At 39.7% G+C, this 16692-nt stretch overlaps 1 protein-coding gene across 1 annotated transcript in view; it reads left to right on the forward strand.

The window, feature by feature from the left end:
• MSH6 (mutS homolog 6) overlaps window positions 1-16692 on the forward strand; it is a 95942-nt gene that overhangs the window by 44941 nt on the left and 34309 nt on the right. The window contains exon 5 of the mRNA XM_083827811.1: window positions 15279-15416. Within this exon, the coding sequence (XP_083683937.1) occupies window positions 15409-15416 (8 nt within the window). The 5' untranslated portion in view covers window positions 15279-15408. The remainder of the gene's footprint in view (window positions 1-15278; window positions 15417-16692) is intronic.

Here is a 16692-nt window from a genome sequence, read left to right on the forward strand (position 1 = left end):
CGTTTTATACCAGTGGCTAATTCTACTCAAGAAGGTATGCCAGCATGTGCCTAATTTAAATACAACAAATCATTCACCTAGATACTGTAGGTGTTTCTTTAACTACCTTAATTAACAGGTTCTTTAGTAAAGAAGCAGTTGGAAGGTTTGTAGTAAACCAGTGGCTAGTAATGCTGTGGGGGAAGCAATGATTCCTTTGTACAGTATGAGGAAAAACTATGTTTTACTGCAGGATTTAAGGTGGTATTTTGTAGACAATAACTTTAAAATGAAAATCTGAGGGCAGCGTGCTACCTAGAGTCAAAAATCACATGCTGAATAAAAAGTCGTAAAGACATTACATTGAAAAGCCCTTGACCAAAGAAGAGTGAGCACGAATACAGAGAAGGTATGTGCCTGCATCTAGCTTACCCAGAGTGAAGCATAGATCTGGAATAAAATGAGTACATCTCCCCAGAATCGAGCTTCAGGCTGCCTACAATCACTCGAATTATGACTCCGTTTCCCAAATGCACTGTGGTGCAATGCCACTGCCACAGGTGATGCCATGAATGGGGTGACCCATGTGGATGCACATGCACAGCGTCAGCCAGTTAGAAGCTCTGAAGGACTATCCTGCCCATGGGAAACAACAATCCAGCAAAACTTACAAGCAGAAAGTCAGGACAAACTGTACTCTGTTTTTAGCAGCTTGGCCTCACCTTCAGAAACCTGCAAGATGGCGTTACAGGAAGAGACTGGAAGTCCTGAGGCCCAAGTGTTCTCAGTGCCTTGAGCTCTGTCCTGTAAGGTTTCCAGTGCCAGAGCAGTCCTGATGGTGCAGGAGAGAGAATGCCCTGCATTCCCCAGCTGCCAGCCCAACGGTCTGGTCAGGGTATCAGGCTCACCAGGGGGCAGACATCTCCCACCAGCTTCTCCCTTCCACAGACAACCTTGCCCTGTCATCATCACCCTCAGGTTTCTTGTTTTTTGCTCTTAGGTGAGGTCCTGCAATGCCAGCACTGATATTTCACAAATTAATTTATCTGCTTTGGCAGGAAATTCTAGGAGCTCATTCTGATTTCTTTGAGAAAAAAAAATCATTTTTCAGTTTTATTTTTTTTCTTCCTCATTCTGTGGGTTTATTTATAATGCTTTTGGCCTGAAAATGAGCTGGAGCTCATTGTGCTACTGTAGTCACTCACAACGCTTTGATTTGCTTGTGTGGGGTCCTTCCACTTACATTGATGCTGAAACAGCAGAGGTAAACTAGGACTGATGAAATGTCTTTGCCGTTTTTACTATGATCCCTTCTAACACTTGTGCATCACCAGGTCACCTTTGAGATACAATTCTTGCTTCTAGGGGGAGGCTCTGGACAGAAAAGGGCAGGGAGCAGGTGGTGAGGCACACATGGGTTGGGCTGCCAGACCTGCTGAGGCTATTTTGAGGGGCTGGGGGCCAAGCCAGTACCACAGAACACACACATGAAACCTAGAATGGCAGGATTCAAGCTGGCTTGGTAAGAAACTGCCTTTGTGGGCAGCCAGTTAGCCAAAAACCACTCAACACACACATACACACCAACTGTCACAATTTTTTTAGGGTGTGCTAACGAAGGATGTGTAGCAGACCCATGAACATATAAGTATAAATGTATGCAGTGTTATCAGAAGAAGCTTTAAGTGCTGCGTTTATCCTTTTTTTCTTGCTTCCAAAACCAGAACTTTAAAGGACTTATTTTGCTAATAAAATTTTAAAGAAATTGGATATGCTGGAAAACTACTTTTGACAGGTTAAACTTAAAAGAATTATTTTCTGTTCTTTGAACAGCTGTGGGAACATAAAATAGGAAAAGTTAGTCACATCACCAGTTGTTTTGTAAATCATTTTCTGTCTCATCATTTCTTTGGTAATATTTTGGAAATTACCAACTGGTTATTAAAGTGATCTGAAACACCCCTGTTACCTATGTGAAGATGCTCATAGCATTCTGCAACTTAACAGACAATAATTTAACATCTTTAAAAATAAGCATAAGCATTTTTCAAAGGTTAAATTACCCTGATCTGCACTTGAAATGCCTAAAAAATGACTGCAGCACATTGCGGTAAGCAGTTATGTCCCAGTTTGCATTGCTGTCTAGCTTTCAATATCTCATGAACACTTGAGGAAGAGAAACAGAGAAATGCTATAAATTTCTAGTTTAATTTCATGGCTCTGCAGATTTGGGAGTACCCTGAATCTCTGAAGAGCTATTGATACCAGCAACCTATGTTTAAACTTTGCTATCGTGTGCCCCCAGTTGCTCAGAAATTCAAGGTAACTCTTAGTATCCTCTCCCATCATACGCTGCTTTTTGAAATGAGTTTTCTGAAGGATATGGTTTCTGTAATGGTTTGCTGTCTAGCCTGGTCCTGCTTGAGTAATTCTGTCTTGAGGAGAACAAGCAGGCTTCACTGTCAATTGATTTGGATCAGCATGGAAAGCTATATATAACACCATCTTGATGCATTAGCACAGTTATTTTTTATTTAATAAACACAGTCTCTTCTTGAGGAAAACAAATACCTCTATAAGCCTCTTCTGGTACTGACTACAAATAAACTCTGGTGTCCCTTATTACTGTCACACAACATGTATCCTCTCCATCTATCTACAAAAAAAAAGAAAAATAAGGAAAGAGGATTTTTTTTTTTCCTTAGGCATAAGGTTCCATGGTTTATTATATTAGGAATGTAATTTTCAAAAAGCTTGTTTTAGAGAAAATCAATTTTAAGATCTTAAATTCTGATTTATGATGTGTTGTACATGCATGCTCGAACAGCTACAAAGGAATTATCAGACAGACCTATTATTTCCTTGGCTATAGGTAGCTAAATGATTCGTCGTAGCTGGCATGAAAGGCTAGCGTCCAGCAGTGAAGCTGACTGCTTCAGTGAGGCGCTTTATCATTAGTGGTCTTGAAAGTGGGAGCTGAAACCCTCCTTTCAGTTAAAACCTGGGCATAGGTAAGCCAAGCAGCAAACGTCCCGTCACCTTTGGTGCTGCAGTCGTTTTCTAAAGCCATGCTCTTAGTCCATTGGGCTGGCGATGTGATGCACAGAGTAAGCTGCTTGTGGTGCCCTTTAGCAGGACCTTCAGAGTATTAGCATCAGATGGAGTGTCACTCACATTGTAAATGGTGTTGTTGAGAGAGCTTCTCTGCAGTCCTCAAGTGTCTGGTGAATGGGCTAGTCGGTGTCTAGTACTACGTCCATTAGGTGAGGAAGCAGCCTGAAAGAAAATCACATCTTAAGCTATCTGAAAAGTCGGGGAAATGCTGGTAATGAAAGTGGTGTTAATAAAAGTCTTCTGCTTCAAGATGGCTTCCTCTGTGTGGATTTTAAATTCAGTATGATGTCTAGTGTTAGGAATGGGGATGAGCCTTTAGTCTTGCCCAGGGCTCTAGCAGGGACTGAGCGTAGCTGAGCCTCTGTCCATGCTCCTCCGGGCAGCGTGCTCAGGGAGGGCTTTTTGCCAATCCGTCCCACCCCAGGGGAACAGTGGTGTCCTTGGTCTAGACAAATATGTTTAAAATGGACGTAGGACTACACTTGAAGACCTTTCTAAAACAGGAAGCACAGCTCCCACCCCTGCCAGCTCATCAATGCAGACACCCGCGCCCCCACCCCAGCAGTAGGTGCAGCACGGCAGCGGGAGCTCCAGTCCACTCTACTGGGGGGGGGGACTACAAAACAGGAGTCTGGAGGAGACCCCTGCAGAGCAAACATTTCTGGAGAGTAGCACTGGAGCAATTTGTAGTGTAGATGTGCCTAAATGTCCTCTGTGCTGTGTCCTCTGTCCTCTCTGTGTCCTCTGTCCTCCCTCATTCATCATACCAGCAAGCTCATAATCCTGCCGTGCACGGGCTGACACTGACTATGGCAAATGAGGTCAGAATCATGCATGTCTTAGGGAGGCATGCACCTGCGGCTGGGTTTGAGCCTAGCAGGATGATGTCAGTTTATTAAGGCTTTCCTTCACTTTTATGCATGGTGGAAAATACAGTTGACCTTGTGGGAGCCACTGAGGAGTCTTACTACATCTTGCAGCTTTCGGGAACATTTAAATATGGAAAAGCCAAGACAGAGACAGTTTGACTGCAAGGTTGGCTATATTTAATCCTAAAGCCTCGGGAAAATATCGAAGATGGCACTGACGTAGGGAATTCTACTTTTCTCAAAAACTGTTTGTGGCCTACGCAGACACATTGTTTTCTTCTGGAACCCAGGATACTGTCGAAAATGTCATTTTAGAAAAAGATTGCAGAAAGCTTGTCATTTTAGAAAAAGCGTTTGTATAGACTCATGAGCCTGCACATATAATCTTCTTGGCTTAATATAGTAATGAAAGAAATATTTCCAAGGCTTTGCTGGAGGAACAGATTGGAGATCATGATAAAGAATGAGCATATAGTGCCATTTATAGCTTGCCTGAGTTAAATTTCTCATGTCTCATTTGCAGTTAAAACTGGATATAGTAGGCTTGGGTTGTCTTCGTCAGCTGATGAAGAACTTGTATCAGGACAGTGGCTGTTCATTTAGCCTGGCTGTGTTCTGCGATCCAGTTCTCTGCAGCTGTCTCCTGAGCTTGTTGATGTGTTTAAAGAACACACATTTGGTACTTCACGCGTGTGGAGGTGGCATGGCTTCACACTTCCTGCTGAGACTTAGCACTATACTTTACAGAGTTGTAGAAACAAAATCCCCTAACATAAACAATCAAAATTATTCTAGGAAAGCGATGACTTTGCAAACCAGGGTCGTGAAGTTCAGACTCACAAAAAGGTCTATGGCTAGTTCTGCATTAGCTCAAAACTAAGATCCAAAGCACGAGACAGATCTTGTTCTGCCTTAAGCTAGTTTGTCAGGGTAAATACTTACATTTTTTGAAATACAAAATAGGTATCAAAACCAAACGTCTTTGATGGTAATGGATACAAAAATCCAACGTTATGTTTAACTGAGAGGATTACATATGGGTGTGGAAGATTATATCGACACTTGGACACCAAGACACGTCTGCACACTTTATTGTGAGCAGTAATAGCCTAATGGATATTTAACTTGAAGGACAGACCAACACCGTGTGTATTTATATATCACCTGTTTGTTAAGTGAATGAACTCTGTAGAACAGGGACCACCTAACTGTGGGGCTATTGGAAAAGTAATAATGAAAGAAACAATAAAGGAAAGTGTAAACATCAATAAGTAAATAAATGAATGAATGACTGAATAAATAAGAAGCAGACTGGAAAGATGTGTGAGGATATATGGCATGGCAGAAATATGCAATAGGAGGGTGGTGCAAGGGAAGCAAGTAGACAATAGAGGCAGATGGAGGACAGGTGTGTGAGTGTAAGGCATGGAGTGGGATGTGACTATGGTAGCAGCTTCTCCCTTCCGATGAGAGGGTTCTCGGGAGGGAGCACTGGGCTGGGGGGCTGTCACATTCAGAGACAGGGAGCTATCTATCCCTGTGCTTGCCTCAGGTCAAGTACCAAACTCCGCAATGTGAACTGTTTATTCTGAAAGATGATGCTACAGGTAGAGGGGAAAAAAAAAATCAATTTGCTATAATGAAAAAAGGCAATTCAGGAATCATGAGCTGACATTACTTAAACTGGTGGTATTAGTAAAGCTGCAACACAGTTGCAGCAGTCTTGTGTCTGGAAAGAAAAACAGCTCTGCATAGAGACTGTCTTTGGAATGGGTGTTGCTGCTCTGAACTGAGTAGGATTCAGCATCTGATGAGAAATGTTGAAAGGATAAATTGTAGGGGTGAGTTTCATTTTTTTCGAGATGTGAGAGAAAAAAAAACACACCTCTTTCTTTAAGCAAGGATTAGATCTCTTCCACTTAGTATTAAACTTCAGTTTCCCGAAGTTAAGTCAGTATTCAAAAATACATCAGCATTCATCCTGTTCCAGAAAGTAGTTGTGGAACTGGTAGATTTATGCTTTCAAATGACAGAAAATAATGTAATATTTACTGGTGGAGGGGAGGATAAAATAGAGATGTTTTATTAAAAGGTTCATAAAGCTATATCACTTAGGAATTCTATGTTTTAGATATATATTTTTCCTCTAAAACTCTATTACCATCATATTGCTTAAATTGCTTTATTGTTGATCTATTACACTGAAAACTAATTTTCTCATTTGAGGTAAAAGCTACAGTTATTTTCTCTATAAACATCCTCAGCTAAAGGCAGTCTGGAAGTTTTTAGGGATTCTGAATGCCAAGACAGCCAGGAATTATATTTTATTTCCATCTGAAACAGATTTAAAACCCTGTCATATAAATTTATATTATAGATTAAATATAATTTTTATCTGGAGACAAAACCACACATGATAACCTAGCAAAAGCCGTTGTGCTATAGCTTGTTCACAACTGGCTTTCCTGCTGTCTTTTTTTGTTTGGGTATTGTCATGTAGACACATGAGCACAATTCCAGAAAAAGATGCATTAATCTAGCATGAATTTCTTTTTCTACAGCAAAAGCATGAGATAAAGGAGTGCTCAGTCTGTTGCAGGTCTTTCATCTTCTTTTCATAGAATTGCTTGTCCATAGAGAGAGCAGTTTTTAGCAGTTGTGACTCAATAATTTTTTGTAACCTAACTATAAGTTCCTTTAGCAGAGCACTCAGAAATTATCTATATAGCCAAACGTTGCGGACCATGAAAAGGTACAATGAAGGGAACATTTGTGCCTGTTCTCACTAGACGATACCCATCCTGTCCTTACGTGCATGTCTATGGATGGCTCTCAGATGCAGAGTCTGGGAGCTACTCAGTTGAACTTGTGTGCTGGTATCCTTGTTCCTGTATTTCTATGGGATTCGTGCTCAGGACAAAATTGCACAACTACACTGTGGCTAAAGATACACACTTAACATTTGCCACTGGGGATCAAAGATGAGCCAAAAGAATGGAGCACAAAAAGTTAATAATGCCTTGCCTCGCCTTAGAAACATTGCCTGTCTGTTACAAAAATAACAGCTGATGGGCAGCCAGTGCCTTTCAGAGGCCCAAGTGCTTATGAAACAAAAAGTCTCAAATAATCTGGCAAAATACTATTAAAAGCTGTGGTGTTATGACTTTAAACCTACTAACCAGGGATGTTTGTCTGGGCATGAAAACTATGTCACAGAAAAGAAGTAAATTGAAGTGTCTGGCAGGTAATGGAAATTATTTAAGTCTTGTATATAATGGGAATAAATACTCCAAGCATGAAAAGCTTGTTCAGCAAAATTCAGTTTGCTGGGGAATCTAGTCAAAAATGCTTCCAATAGAAGTGAAAGCTGATAAGAAAACCCACACGAGATAAATTGTTATGATGTTAGAAAAACAACATAATCAATATGTGTGATTGCTGGAGTACTAATTGTTGAAAAACTAAACACTGTAGCATACTACAGATGTTGGAAGAAACAAAAAGAAATTCTGCATAATTTTAATCTAATGTAGGCAGACATGAATTCTATTCTCCCACAGCTTTAAGATAACACTGGCATTACTTTTTTTTTTTTTTTTTTTGACCAATAGTTCCTATAGTTACCATGTTCATTATAAATGTTCTGGAGCTTCAGTGCACAATGCATGAAATTGTTTGGTGGCCCTTCCACACTGCTGCTGCTGGTGTGGGGCATTTCCACAATGCAGGCCAACATGGAGACTTCTGCTAAGCAAACAAACCTTTATTATAATTTGTATTTTTATTTTTCAATCTGTTTTTTTTGAGCATATCTGGGATTCACACCGTGCCAATGAAGGGGAAAAATACCTTTTGTAAGACTTTCAAAAAGCTTTGTCTATTCAGTAGTGCTGAAGCTATTGTTTAATACAAGTCCCCAAGTCAGTACAATCAATAAGCCACAGAAATTCCCTTTTAGTAGATTCCCTTTAAGTAGAGCTGAGATCAGTATTTGCACTCAAGTGTTGAATCTAGTCTTCCAGCTATCTAGAAGGTAACATACTTTTGCAGCTAAAACTCCCTGAGAAATTTATCTTTGACTGATGTGATGAAACTGTCTGCCCAGGGGAGGAAGCAAAAGTGCAGGAGACCAAACTGCCCTGGGAAATAAATTTGGATTTACTTCACAGTATATCAAAGTGACCCCAGTTGTCTCTATGCTCAAGCCTTTTTTAATTGGCTCTCCTTTAAAAAAGGTGTCCTGATATACAGACAAAAATCTTTATGAAAGGTACTAGAGTAGTTACATCCATATAGACCGGGGGACCTGGGATGGGAGAGTCTCAGTGACTTGACTATCTTTAGTTACTTAAAGCAGCCTAGTTTTACAACTCTTAGGCCATACAAAAGCTCTTAATGGGTGTATAGATTCATGTGGTCTTATTACACAAAGATAAATTGCTTTGCTTCCATCCTAAACTGTCTGTTCTGCAGTGCACTACCTGTAAATTAACAATAAATAGAAGAGACGTGGTAGAATTGTGTTTCTGCAAGAGAAATTGATCTGATAAGATTTAAGTTCTTTGCCAGAGGCTTTAGTAGGTCTTTCAGTTGAAGGTAAGATTAACTTCTTCCCTAAAGCTCCGAGATCTTGGCTTGTACTTTTTTTAAAGATGCATAAAGGATAGATATCCTTGCCTTTCAGCTCCTGGATCAGATCATGTTCATTTAGCTTGATGATATCATGGCCATAAATTTCAAAGCTAAAAATAGGCTTGACTTTTTCTTTCTCTCTTAATTCTCTGAAATAGATAATGATTCAGTGCTACCTTGTGGCCTTTCAAGTCTAGGTCACTGCATGTTAAGTGAACATATTGATTTGGAGACTCTTACAGTTTGAGGTTTTTAAAAAGTTAGATTTTCATATCTTTTATTTAAAGCCACAGGTGAATTTATTCCTTTACTGCATAGCATACATGTGCCAACTGTGGAGCATAAAACCCAGATTCTGTTTTTTCACTTCAAATAATTATATCCCAAATCTTTAATTTTTACAGAACTTCTTCATAATATGTAATGCCATTAGAGCTTGCTTTCACGTGTACTACCACGTATCTTGCATAACTAAGGAAAAGTGACACCAGATTTGTGCCACCACAGAAAAGATCAAAGAATGACCATCAGCTCTTGCCTATATGACTATAATATTAATTGCTACAAAATGACTGTATCAGCATCTTGGTTTAAAATTAATGTTATGAAAGGCTATTTTGAAAGAATAAACCACATCCGAAGATTTCTTTTTAGATGTCTAAGACGGAGTCCAATAGCAGAGCATTCAGACTTCAAAGACCGAGCAAAACACATGAATTCATCAAGAGGTTGAAGTCTTTGGGAGATGTCCCTCACATCAAGATTTCCTTGCCAATTTCTCTAGTACATGGAGTAATTCCCAAGACATCCTGTCACCCTCAGGTAATGGCTATTGTATACCACTGACATTCCTGTGATCCAGAAGACACTTCTAGGAAGCTAAGAAATTCAAACTCTAACAATATTTCGTTTTTCCTGTATGTGCAATAAGGAAAAAATTGGGTTTGGTCAAAGGCTTAGCATAAACTCTGTGCTAGATTAAACAGGAGCTGAGGGTCACACGCAGAAGTTTTGTATTATCACAAAGAATCACACAATGATTTTGCTTCTCAGCAGTGAAAAGTGTATTAGAAGAGCAGCGTAAGCATAATACAACCAGTGACTGTTTTGACTGTGGTCTAAGTCAGCAAGGAAAGGAGTGTGCTGAGTGTATTTTGCTGACTGTTTTATGTGTGCTCAGTCCTTTTAGTGATTCTGCTCATGCAAAAGTGAAGAGTTTGGACCTTATTTTTAAATAACTTTAGCATTCATATCACAGTGTCTAGGCTGTGTGTAATATCCAAAATGGCATGTCTCTCAATTACAATATGGGTTGCCTATTAGTTTCCTACGTTTCTTGGGCTTTGAATTGCCTCACTGTTAATAGAGGAGTGACTCTGTTCCTATGGCTACAAGGTGTTTATGAAGGCATTTTAACTCCTTATAGAGCATTGAACACAGTTATAAATACTGTGAGAAGACCAAAAGGAAATTGTTCATCTGAAAATCAGACACTGGGTATGAACAAAATTCTGACATTAAGCTGAGCACTGAATAAAGCAGGGGCCTGGGGTATGGAGAGGAACTTGGAGGGAAGGAGAATAGAATGAGGCTATCACAGAGAGCATGGTCATGAAAGAACTGCATTGAACCCAGTGCATGTGTTTTATCTTACCTTACTTCCGTGATAGGATTCTGCATTTAAAAATCTCTCTTTCCCCTTCTCATGAGCATAAACCAAGAAAGAATAAAAACAAGAAAACATAAAGACTAGTTTCTATCACACACGATGCTTGGTATTTTCAGGCTGTGCCACCAGCAAGTGTTAGATGGGAACAAACAGCTTGAACAGATGATTTGTGTGCCATTTGTTACATGTAGCAAATATATGAGCAGTTAGTAATGGACTTTTCAGGGAGCTGACAGTCATTTCCAGCAGGCAGTACTGATAATCTCCGTAATTAAACCAGTCACCATGATGTAATGCACACACAAATAATTTTTATAATAATTTTGTCTCTTCTACTTTCTGTATCACCCATGTCCTTTGCTTTCAAATTATTGATGAACATCTTAGTATTGCTTTTGATGAGCATCTTAGTATTTGCAGTTGTGTACAGCACGTGAATGCTTCTTTTCTTTTTGGTAGTTTATGAATCAATTTTCAAGCTATAACTAAAGCAAAAAGAGTGCCTGGGCATTCTGGGACAGTTCACTAATAAGCACAATTCAGAGAAACTGGTGAAGTCTTGTAAGCATAGGTATTATTTAATTCGATTTCAATTGATATTGTAAATGCAGTCCTGCTAAAACTGTTGTATTGTCTGTCTCTTAGCAAAACTTGACAAGTATCTCTTTCTGAATACATGTTAATCTCAGTGAATTAATAAAATTTTGAGTATGGTAGAAACCACCTCAAAACAAGTCTAAGCAACTCAGAAATGAGCCGTCTCGACAGCATCTGCAGGGTAGATCTGTAACCTTCCAATTTCAAGTGCAAAAGAGTCTGTCTTCTTTACTAGATCACACAGAACAAAACAAGATCATGAGTCCACATTGCAAAACTGTCCTCAGAAAAAAAAGGAAAAGAAAGGAAAGAAAGAAAAGGAAAAAAAAAAAAGCTCAGTAAATGCTAAATTCATAAACAGAACTAAAAAATAAGCAAAGAAGCCCAACTCTGTTACCTTCCTTGGTTGGACCTGGGGTCTATATATATCCATTTGATATTCACCCTAAAATTAAATACCAGCTCCTTCGGTGTATTGTTTACAGATTAGCATATTGCAGTTGTGGGAAAACAGTCACTACAACATTTGCACTGGATGAAAATAACTCATTTGCTTAAAAGTTGCATTTATCTTAGTTGCCTGCCGTGTGTGTCTCCACCTTCTAGCTGCCAGAAGATTGTAGTCAATTATGTAACTGCTACAGTATGGAAAAATACAGTTAGGAGAGGCACTTCTGACAAGCTGGATATAGCTCTGCCCCATTTACTGAGGAATGCAGCCAAGCAGAGGAACAAAGAAACAAAACAAAAAAATGCTTGAAGCATCCTGTGCATCTTTTCAAAGCTCAGCGTATCATATGTCAGCATGATCAGCATGATTTTCCCTGCAGTGACAAGCCTAATTCTTTACTTGATACAAAGGAATATAGGAGACAGACAAATAGTTCATTCTGATACTCAGCTCTCCATCACTGCAAGAGCACAGGGTGCTGTCAAAGGCCACTTTCACTTTGAAAAAGTCCCATAGACAAAATCTAAAGGAAACTATTAGTGAAAGGTTTCTATTTGGAGAAATCCATGAACAAACTAAAAAAAGATGGCAACTCCTTCATCCTGCATCCTGTCTCTTTCCTCTGTATTACTCCTTTTCCCTTATCTCTCCCTAAGCAGCCACCCATCCCTGTACTACTTAATCTTTTTTGGTTTGCTTTGTTTGTTTGTTTGTTATTTTTTCCAGGCACAGGGATCTGTGTTGGAGGTTACTCCCAGCAAAACTTAACTTGTGGCTCAAGGCACGACCAGTGGTATCTCACATATCTCTTAATTAAGAATTATCACTGCCCAGGCAAGTAACATTGTTTCAATCCAGGCATAAACTAGTGAAAACTTTTTTTTCCAGACTTTTTATCCTAATTACAGGTTACTGTGCTAGGTAGTTTCTCTTGTAGCAAAATCAAATTGAAAATCCCTGCACAGAAGATTTCCTGTTCAGATCATATTCACTTTTGTTTGTCACTTTACATATTCATTTTTATCCCTTGATTCATTTTCCCTGAGCCATGAATTTGCGGAATGTACATGTAAATGTAATCTCTTAAATTTTACAGTTGGATAAAGTGAGAGTTAGTCACCTCCTACTCAGAGCACAGCTAACGACCCTGTGGGAGGAGGATCGGGAGAAGTTTAAGGAATTTCCCAAAGCCATGATGTCTATAGGATATCAGGGCAGAACTTTTGCTTAAGAGGTAATTAAAGCAGATGAAATGACCTCCTGCCATGCAGACTAGTTCACCATCAGAGGAGTCTGGAATATAAAGGGGAAGATACCCAAAGCATTTCTGTGACTCCTACAAGCAATTAGATGAGCGGGTACTGCAGGAGCACCCCTTTCTCACACCAAAACCCTCTATTCAAGAGGAATTGTTGGTGAAGTGATGCACTGCTGCTATAATGGACAGCAATTTTTAACACAGAAAGAATGAGCCAAAGCAGGATGTCTCACTGACATCCTTTGTGCTGCACATGTGGCACCAAAGGCCAGTGAGCTGCAATTAAAAAAGCTCTCAGACCTCTGCATTTCTGGAATCAAAGGTACCTCTCATTATGTACCAGGATACCACTTCTGATCTGCAAATTATTACAGAGGATGAGTGTAGTGTGCTTGCATCAGGGTAGGATGATTCCAGGATTAGTTTCATTATAAGAGTCCTTTTAAGCCTTGATCTTGGTAAACCGTAGTGCTTTGTTGCTGGCGCTCTTCAAGCCAACAGGCTTACTTGTTAGATGACCCATCCTCAAAATGAAAAGGAAAATTGGACTAAATTTGCATGTGGGAGATTTTAAGGTCCATTTTCTGAAAGGAGATTGGTGCCTTTTAATTCTCTTGACTGTCATAGGAACACAACACTTTTCAGCATTTCTTGTGGCTTGGCCCTACGTAGTCAAGTATTTAGATAGAAGTATGTTATGTTTACAAAACTCCTGTTACCTTCTGCTGAAATAAGCACTACAGGCAGTCAAGCGTTGTTTTAAAAATATAATATAAAATTAGTTTTTATTTGACATGAAGACAGACTTATATTTCTCATTCTTCTGTGCTTGGTGCTTTTCCTCCTTCTTTTGTCAGTGACAATACACTCTTTACTGTTCTGGAAGATGATTATAAAAATGACCCTTTTTTCTATAAACTTCCCTACTGAAGTACTTGTAAAATACCATGCATTATGACATTTACACAGCAATAGAGAAATTAAATAAATTCCTTCCCTGCTTCAAACAAAAAATTCTAATAAAACATCAAAGTCATCATTTAAAAAAAGAACAAAATACTTTACTAATGTAGGAAAGCAATTTTAAAATGAAATGAAGCCTAGCTACAAAAGCTACTCTCAGCCGTGGAGCAATTGTAGTACATCATAACCTTCTGCCCTGCCACTTTGTCCTTTAAAATTTTTGGATTACCAGTTTGGCATCACCTGATTAAAGAAAAACAAGAGAAACAAAGCAAAGCAAAACAACAACAACAACCCAACTGGTCAGGCAGGAAGCAGGTTATGTGCGAAGTCTGTGTGGTATTACCAAAATAAACATGCCAGAAACCAAGTACAGGCAAAGGGGATTGGGGTAGGGAAAGTAGAAAAAGACAGTTTTGCAGCCAAGCCAGGAAGGGACAGTGCACAGTGTCACCAGGGCAGGACTGCTCCAAGTGATTGACTGGTTCAGTAAGACCATTACCCACTCCTTGGCCAGGAGAGCAGAGAGAGACATCTTGTACAGCATCTTCAACCACAGGGACACGGAGACTTTGCTTGACACAGGCAGCTTCTCCTCATTCCAGCAAGTGACTCAGAAAGATCTCCATCCGCTTAGAAACATCTCTAGCTTTAATCTTGAACTTCGGGTGGTCAATCAGTGTCAAGGACCACACTCAGCAGCCTGCTTGTGGGTGAGAGTACAAATCATTCTTTTTGCTTGTGTAAATCAATCACAGATGCTGAACTGACTGTTGCATTTCACCTCTTTTATTTTCCCTGACCTATTTTGCCTAACTGTATATGTGACTCAGACTTCCAGCTTTGCCACCTGAGGTTTTTCCAGAGCTCTGCTGATTTGCCTGTTTGTCCAGATGAGACATCATACTGTGAAATAGGTAAAATTAAAGCAGTCAATGTCAAAATTGGGGAAGCGAACTGTGCAAAAGCTTTGGGCGCTGAGAAGGAAGTGCTATCTGAGGGCACCTTCATCCACCACCTATTTTGGCCATGTGGCTTGCTGTTTGATACCTTTCACAAAAGGGAGGTTATACGCTGTGAATTAATTGCTTGCAGGTAACATTTCCATTCCTCCTTAGCCTGTGAACCACTCAAGTTACCAGGCAAGGCAAGGAGTATGGCACAGTAAGGAGTGTGGCATACTACAGCATTTTGACACAGATTGCTTCCTCTCAATGCAAGAGGTGTCTGGAACACCCTTCCTGGACGCACCTCTCCATCCAAGTCACATGTCCTTGGATTTGCAGGGATTGTCAGCCAAGAAGACATGACACTGTACAATGGAAGCAAATTCAAACCCTGTAGATTGTCAAAAGACTCTTCCCAGATAAAAGACTAAAGGAAGAACTTAGAACAGGAAGGGGCTGACATAAACAATAAACCAGCAGAGAGCAGTGTGAAAGTGGTAAGTACTTTTCTTATAAGCTCAGTGAACATACGTACTGGTAGGAAAAAACCTCGTAGCTAGCAGCAACATTTGATGGATGGTACAGACAACATACTTACCACATCTCTGTACATAATCCAGAAGCCAGTGTCATAGAATCATAGAATGGCACCAGAGTCATAACACTAAAACTATGGGTGTTTTGGCAAGGAAAACACAATCCAGAAACATAAGGATTATAGACTGTTAAAGAGGATTTAGTGATCTTTTTGCAAGTAGCCTTTACTGAAGCTTGCTTCTGGGTTTTACTAGATTAACAGGTACAGCTTGGGAAGATCCACTCAGTGAGATTTAATCCCAGCAAGATTCATGGTTCCTAGTGGCTCAGCAGTGGGAAGTTACAGCTGCTAAGGACTTTGTGAGATCCAACAAGGCAACACGTCCCAGGAAATGACAAGGTATGGTTTAACCATTAGATATTAGCTAAGGTCCTCAAAGGAGAGACACATTTCCTTTAGCACTGACACACTCTTTAAGTGCCTGTAGCATGGACTAGATAAGCAAAGAGGGGAAGCATATGGCAGCCCTGGCTGGGCAAAAGTCAGTAAGGCACTTCTGAGTTGTTTTTTAATTAAAGTTATGAAGCATGCTAACAGAAAGAGTCTCCTGGGCACAGGAAAGCAACACTAATTCACTGAAAGCCTAGCAGAATTAAAAAAATAAAATAAAAAATGTACTGAAACAAATGCCATCCTAAGCTTCCAAGTGTTAAATAGGCTGATGGACTGGGTACTTTCCCTCCCCTTGAAGCCCATCTGTTTCGCTCCACTTGGCCTTCGTTGTCTGTATTAGCTCAGGAGCCAGCAGAGCCCTCCGCCAGTCTCTATGTGTAATTCCAGCTACAAGTAGGAAAAAATAAAGAGTTCAGAGACTTATTTCAAAAGATGATTTTTTTTTTTTTTTCATGGCAACAGGTAAAAAAAAGTGTACTCTATGGTCTAATTATGCAACAGGATGGGTAGATAAAGAACAGTGCAATACAGATGTGACATTGGCAGTCGTGTTACACTGGTATATGTAAATTCTGACTGTGAATACAGAAAGAAAAAAAGCAAATGTAAAAAAAAAAGAAAAAAGAAAGGTAGATACAGAGTGCAGATTATATGAAAGAAATGCTAACAAGGAAATAACCTATTTTGACACAGTTTTGCCTTAGCTAAGTTCTGCATTTCAAGTAGTGTTTGGAAATTTGTGGGCAGACATTTCCACATGAACATGGGTTCAGGGTCAGAGGGGTATGGTCAGAGTGCCAGTCCTCTCATTATTATAGTTGAGGCTATAAAATAGCTCAAACTATAAATGACATTTGGATATGATTGTAACACCGTGTCTCAACTTTAGTAAGATAAAATGCATATTTGTTGGCTGTTTTGTACCCAGGTTGTTTTTCCTGGCACTCTGACCATGGAAGCCCCAGATCTCTGTCTTGTTCGTCTGATATTTTCTGATCCCACAACTGCCAATTGGGCTTAACACAAAGTTGACATGAGCTGCCCATAGTTATCACTTCTATATGCTAACCTAATAACTGTAGTCTTAGAATTATCAAGTCCTATCATTATATTTACAAGCTCCTCTTTCTTGAACAATGTACAACACCCAGGCATCATGGAACAGCTGGGATAAAAGACAGGCCTACCCTGAGGAAGGTTCCTTTGCCTCAGGCTCTCTGAC

This window comes from Anser anser (genome assembly GCF_964211835.1).
Source record: "Anser anser genome assembly, chromosome: 3".
Lineage (NCBI taxonomy): Eukaryota > Metazoa > Chordata > Aves > Anseriformes > Anatidae > Anser > Anser anser.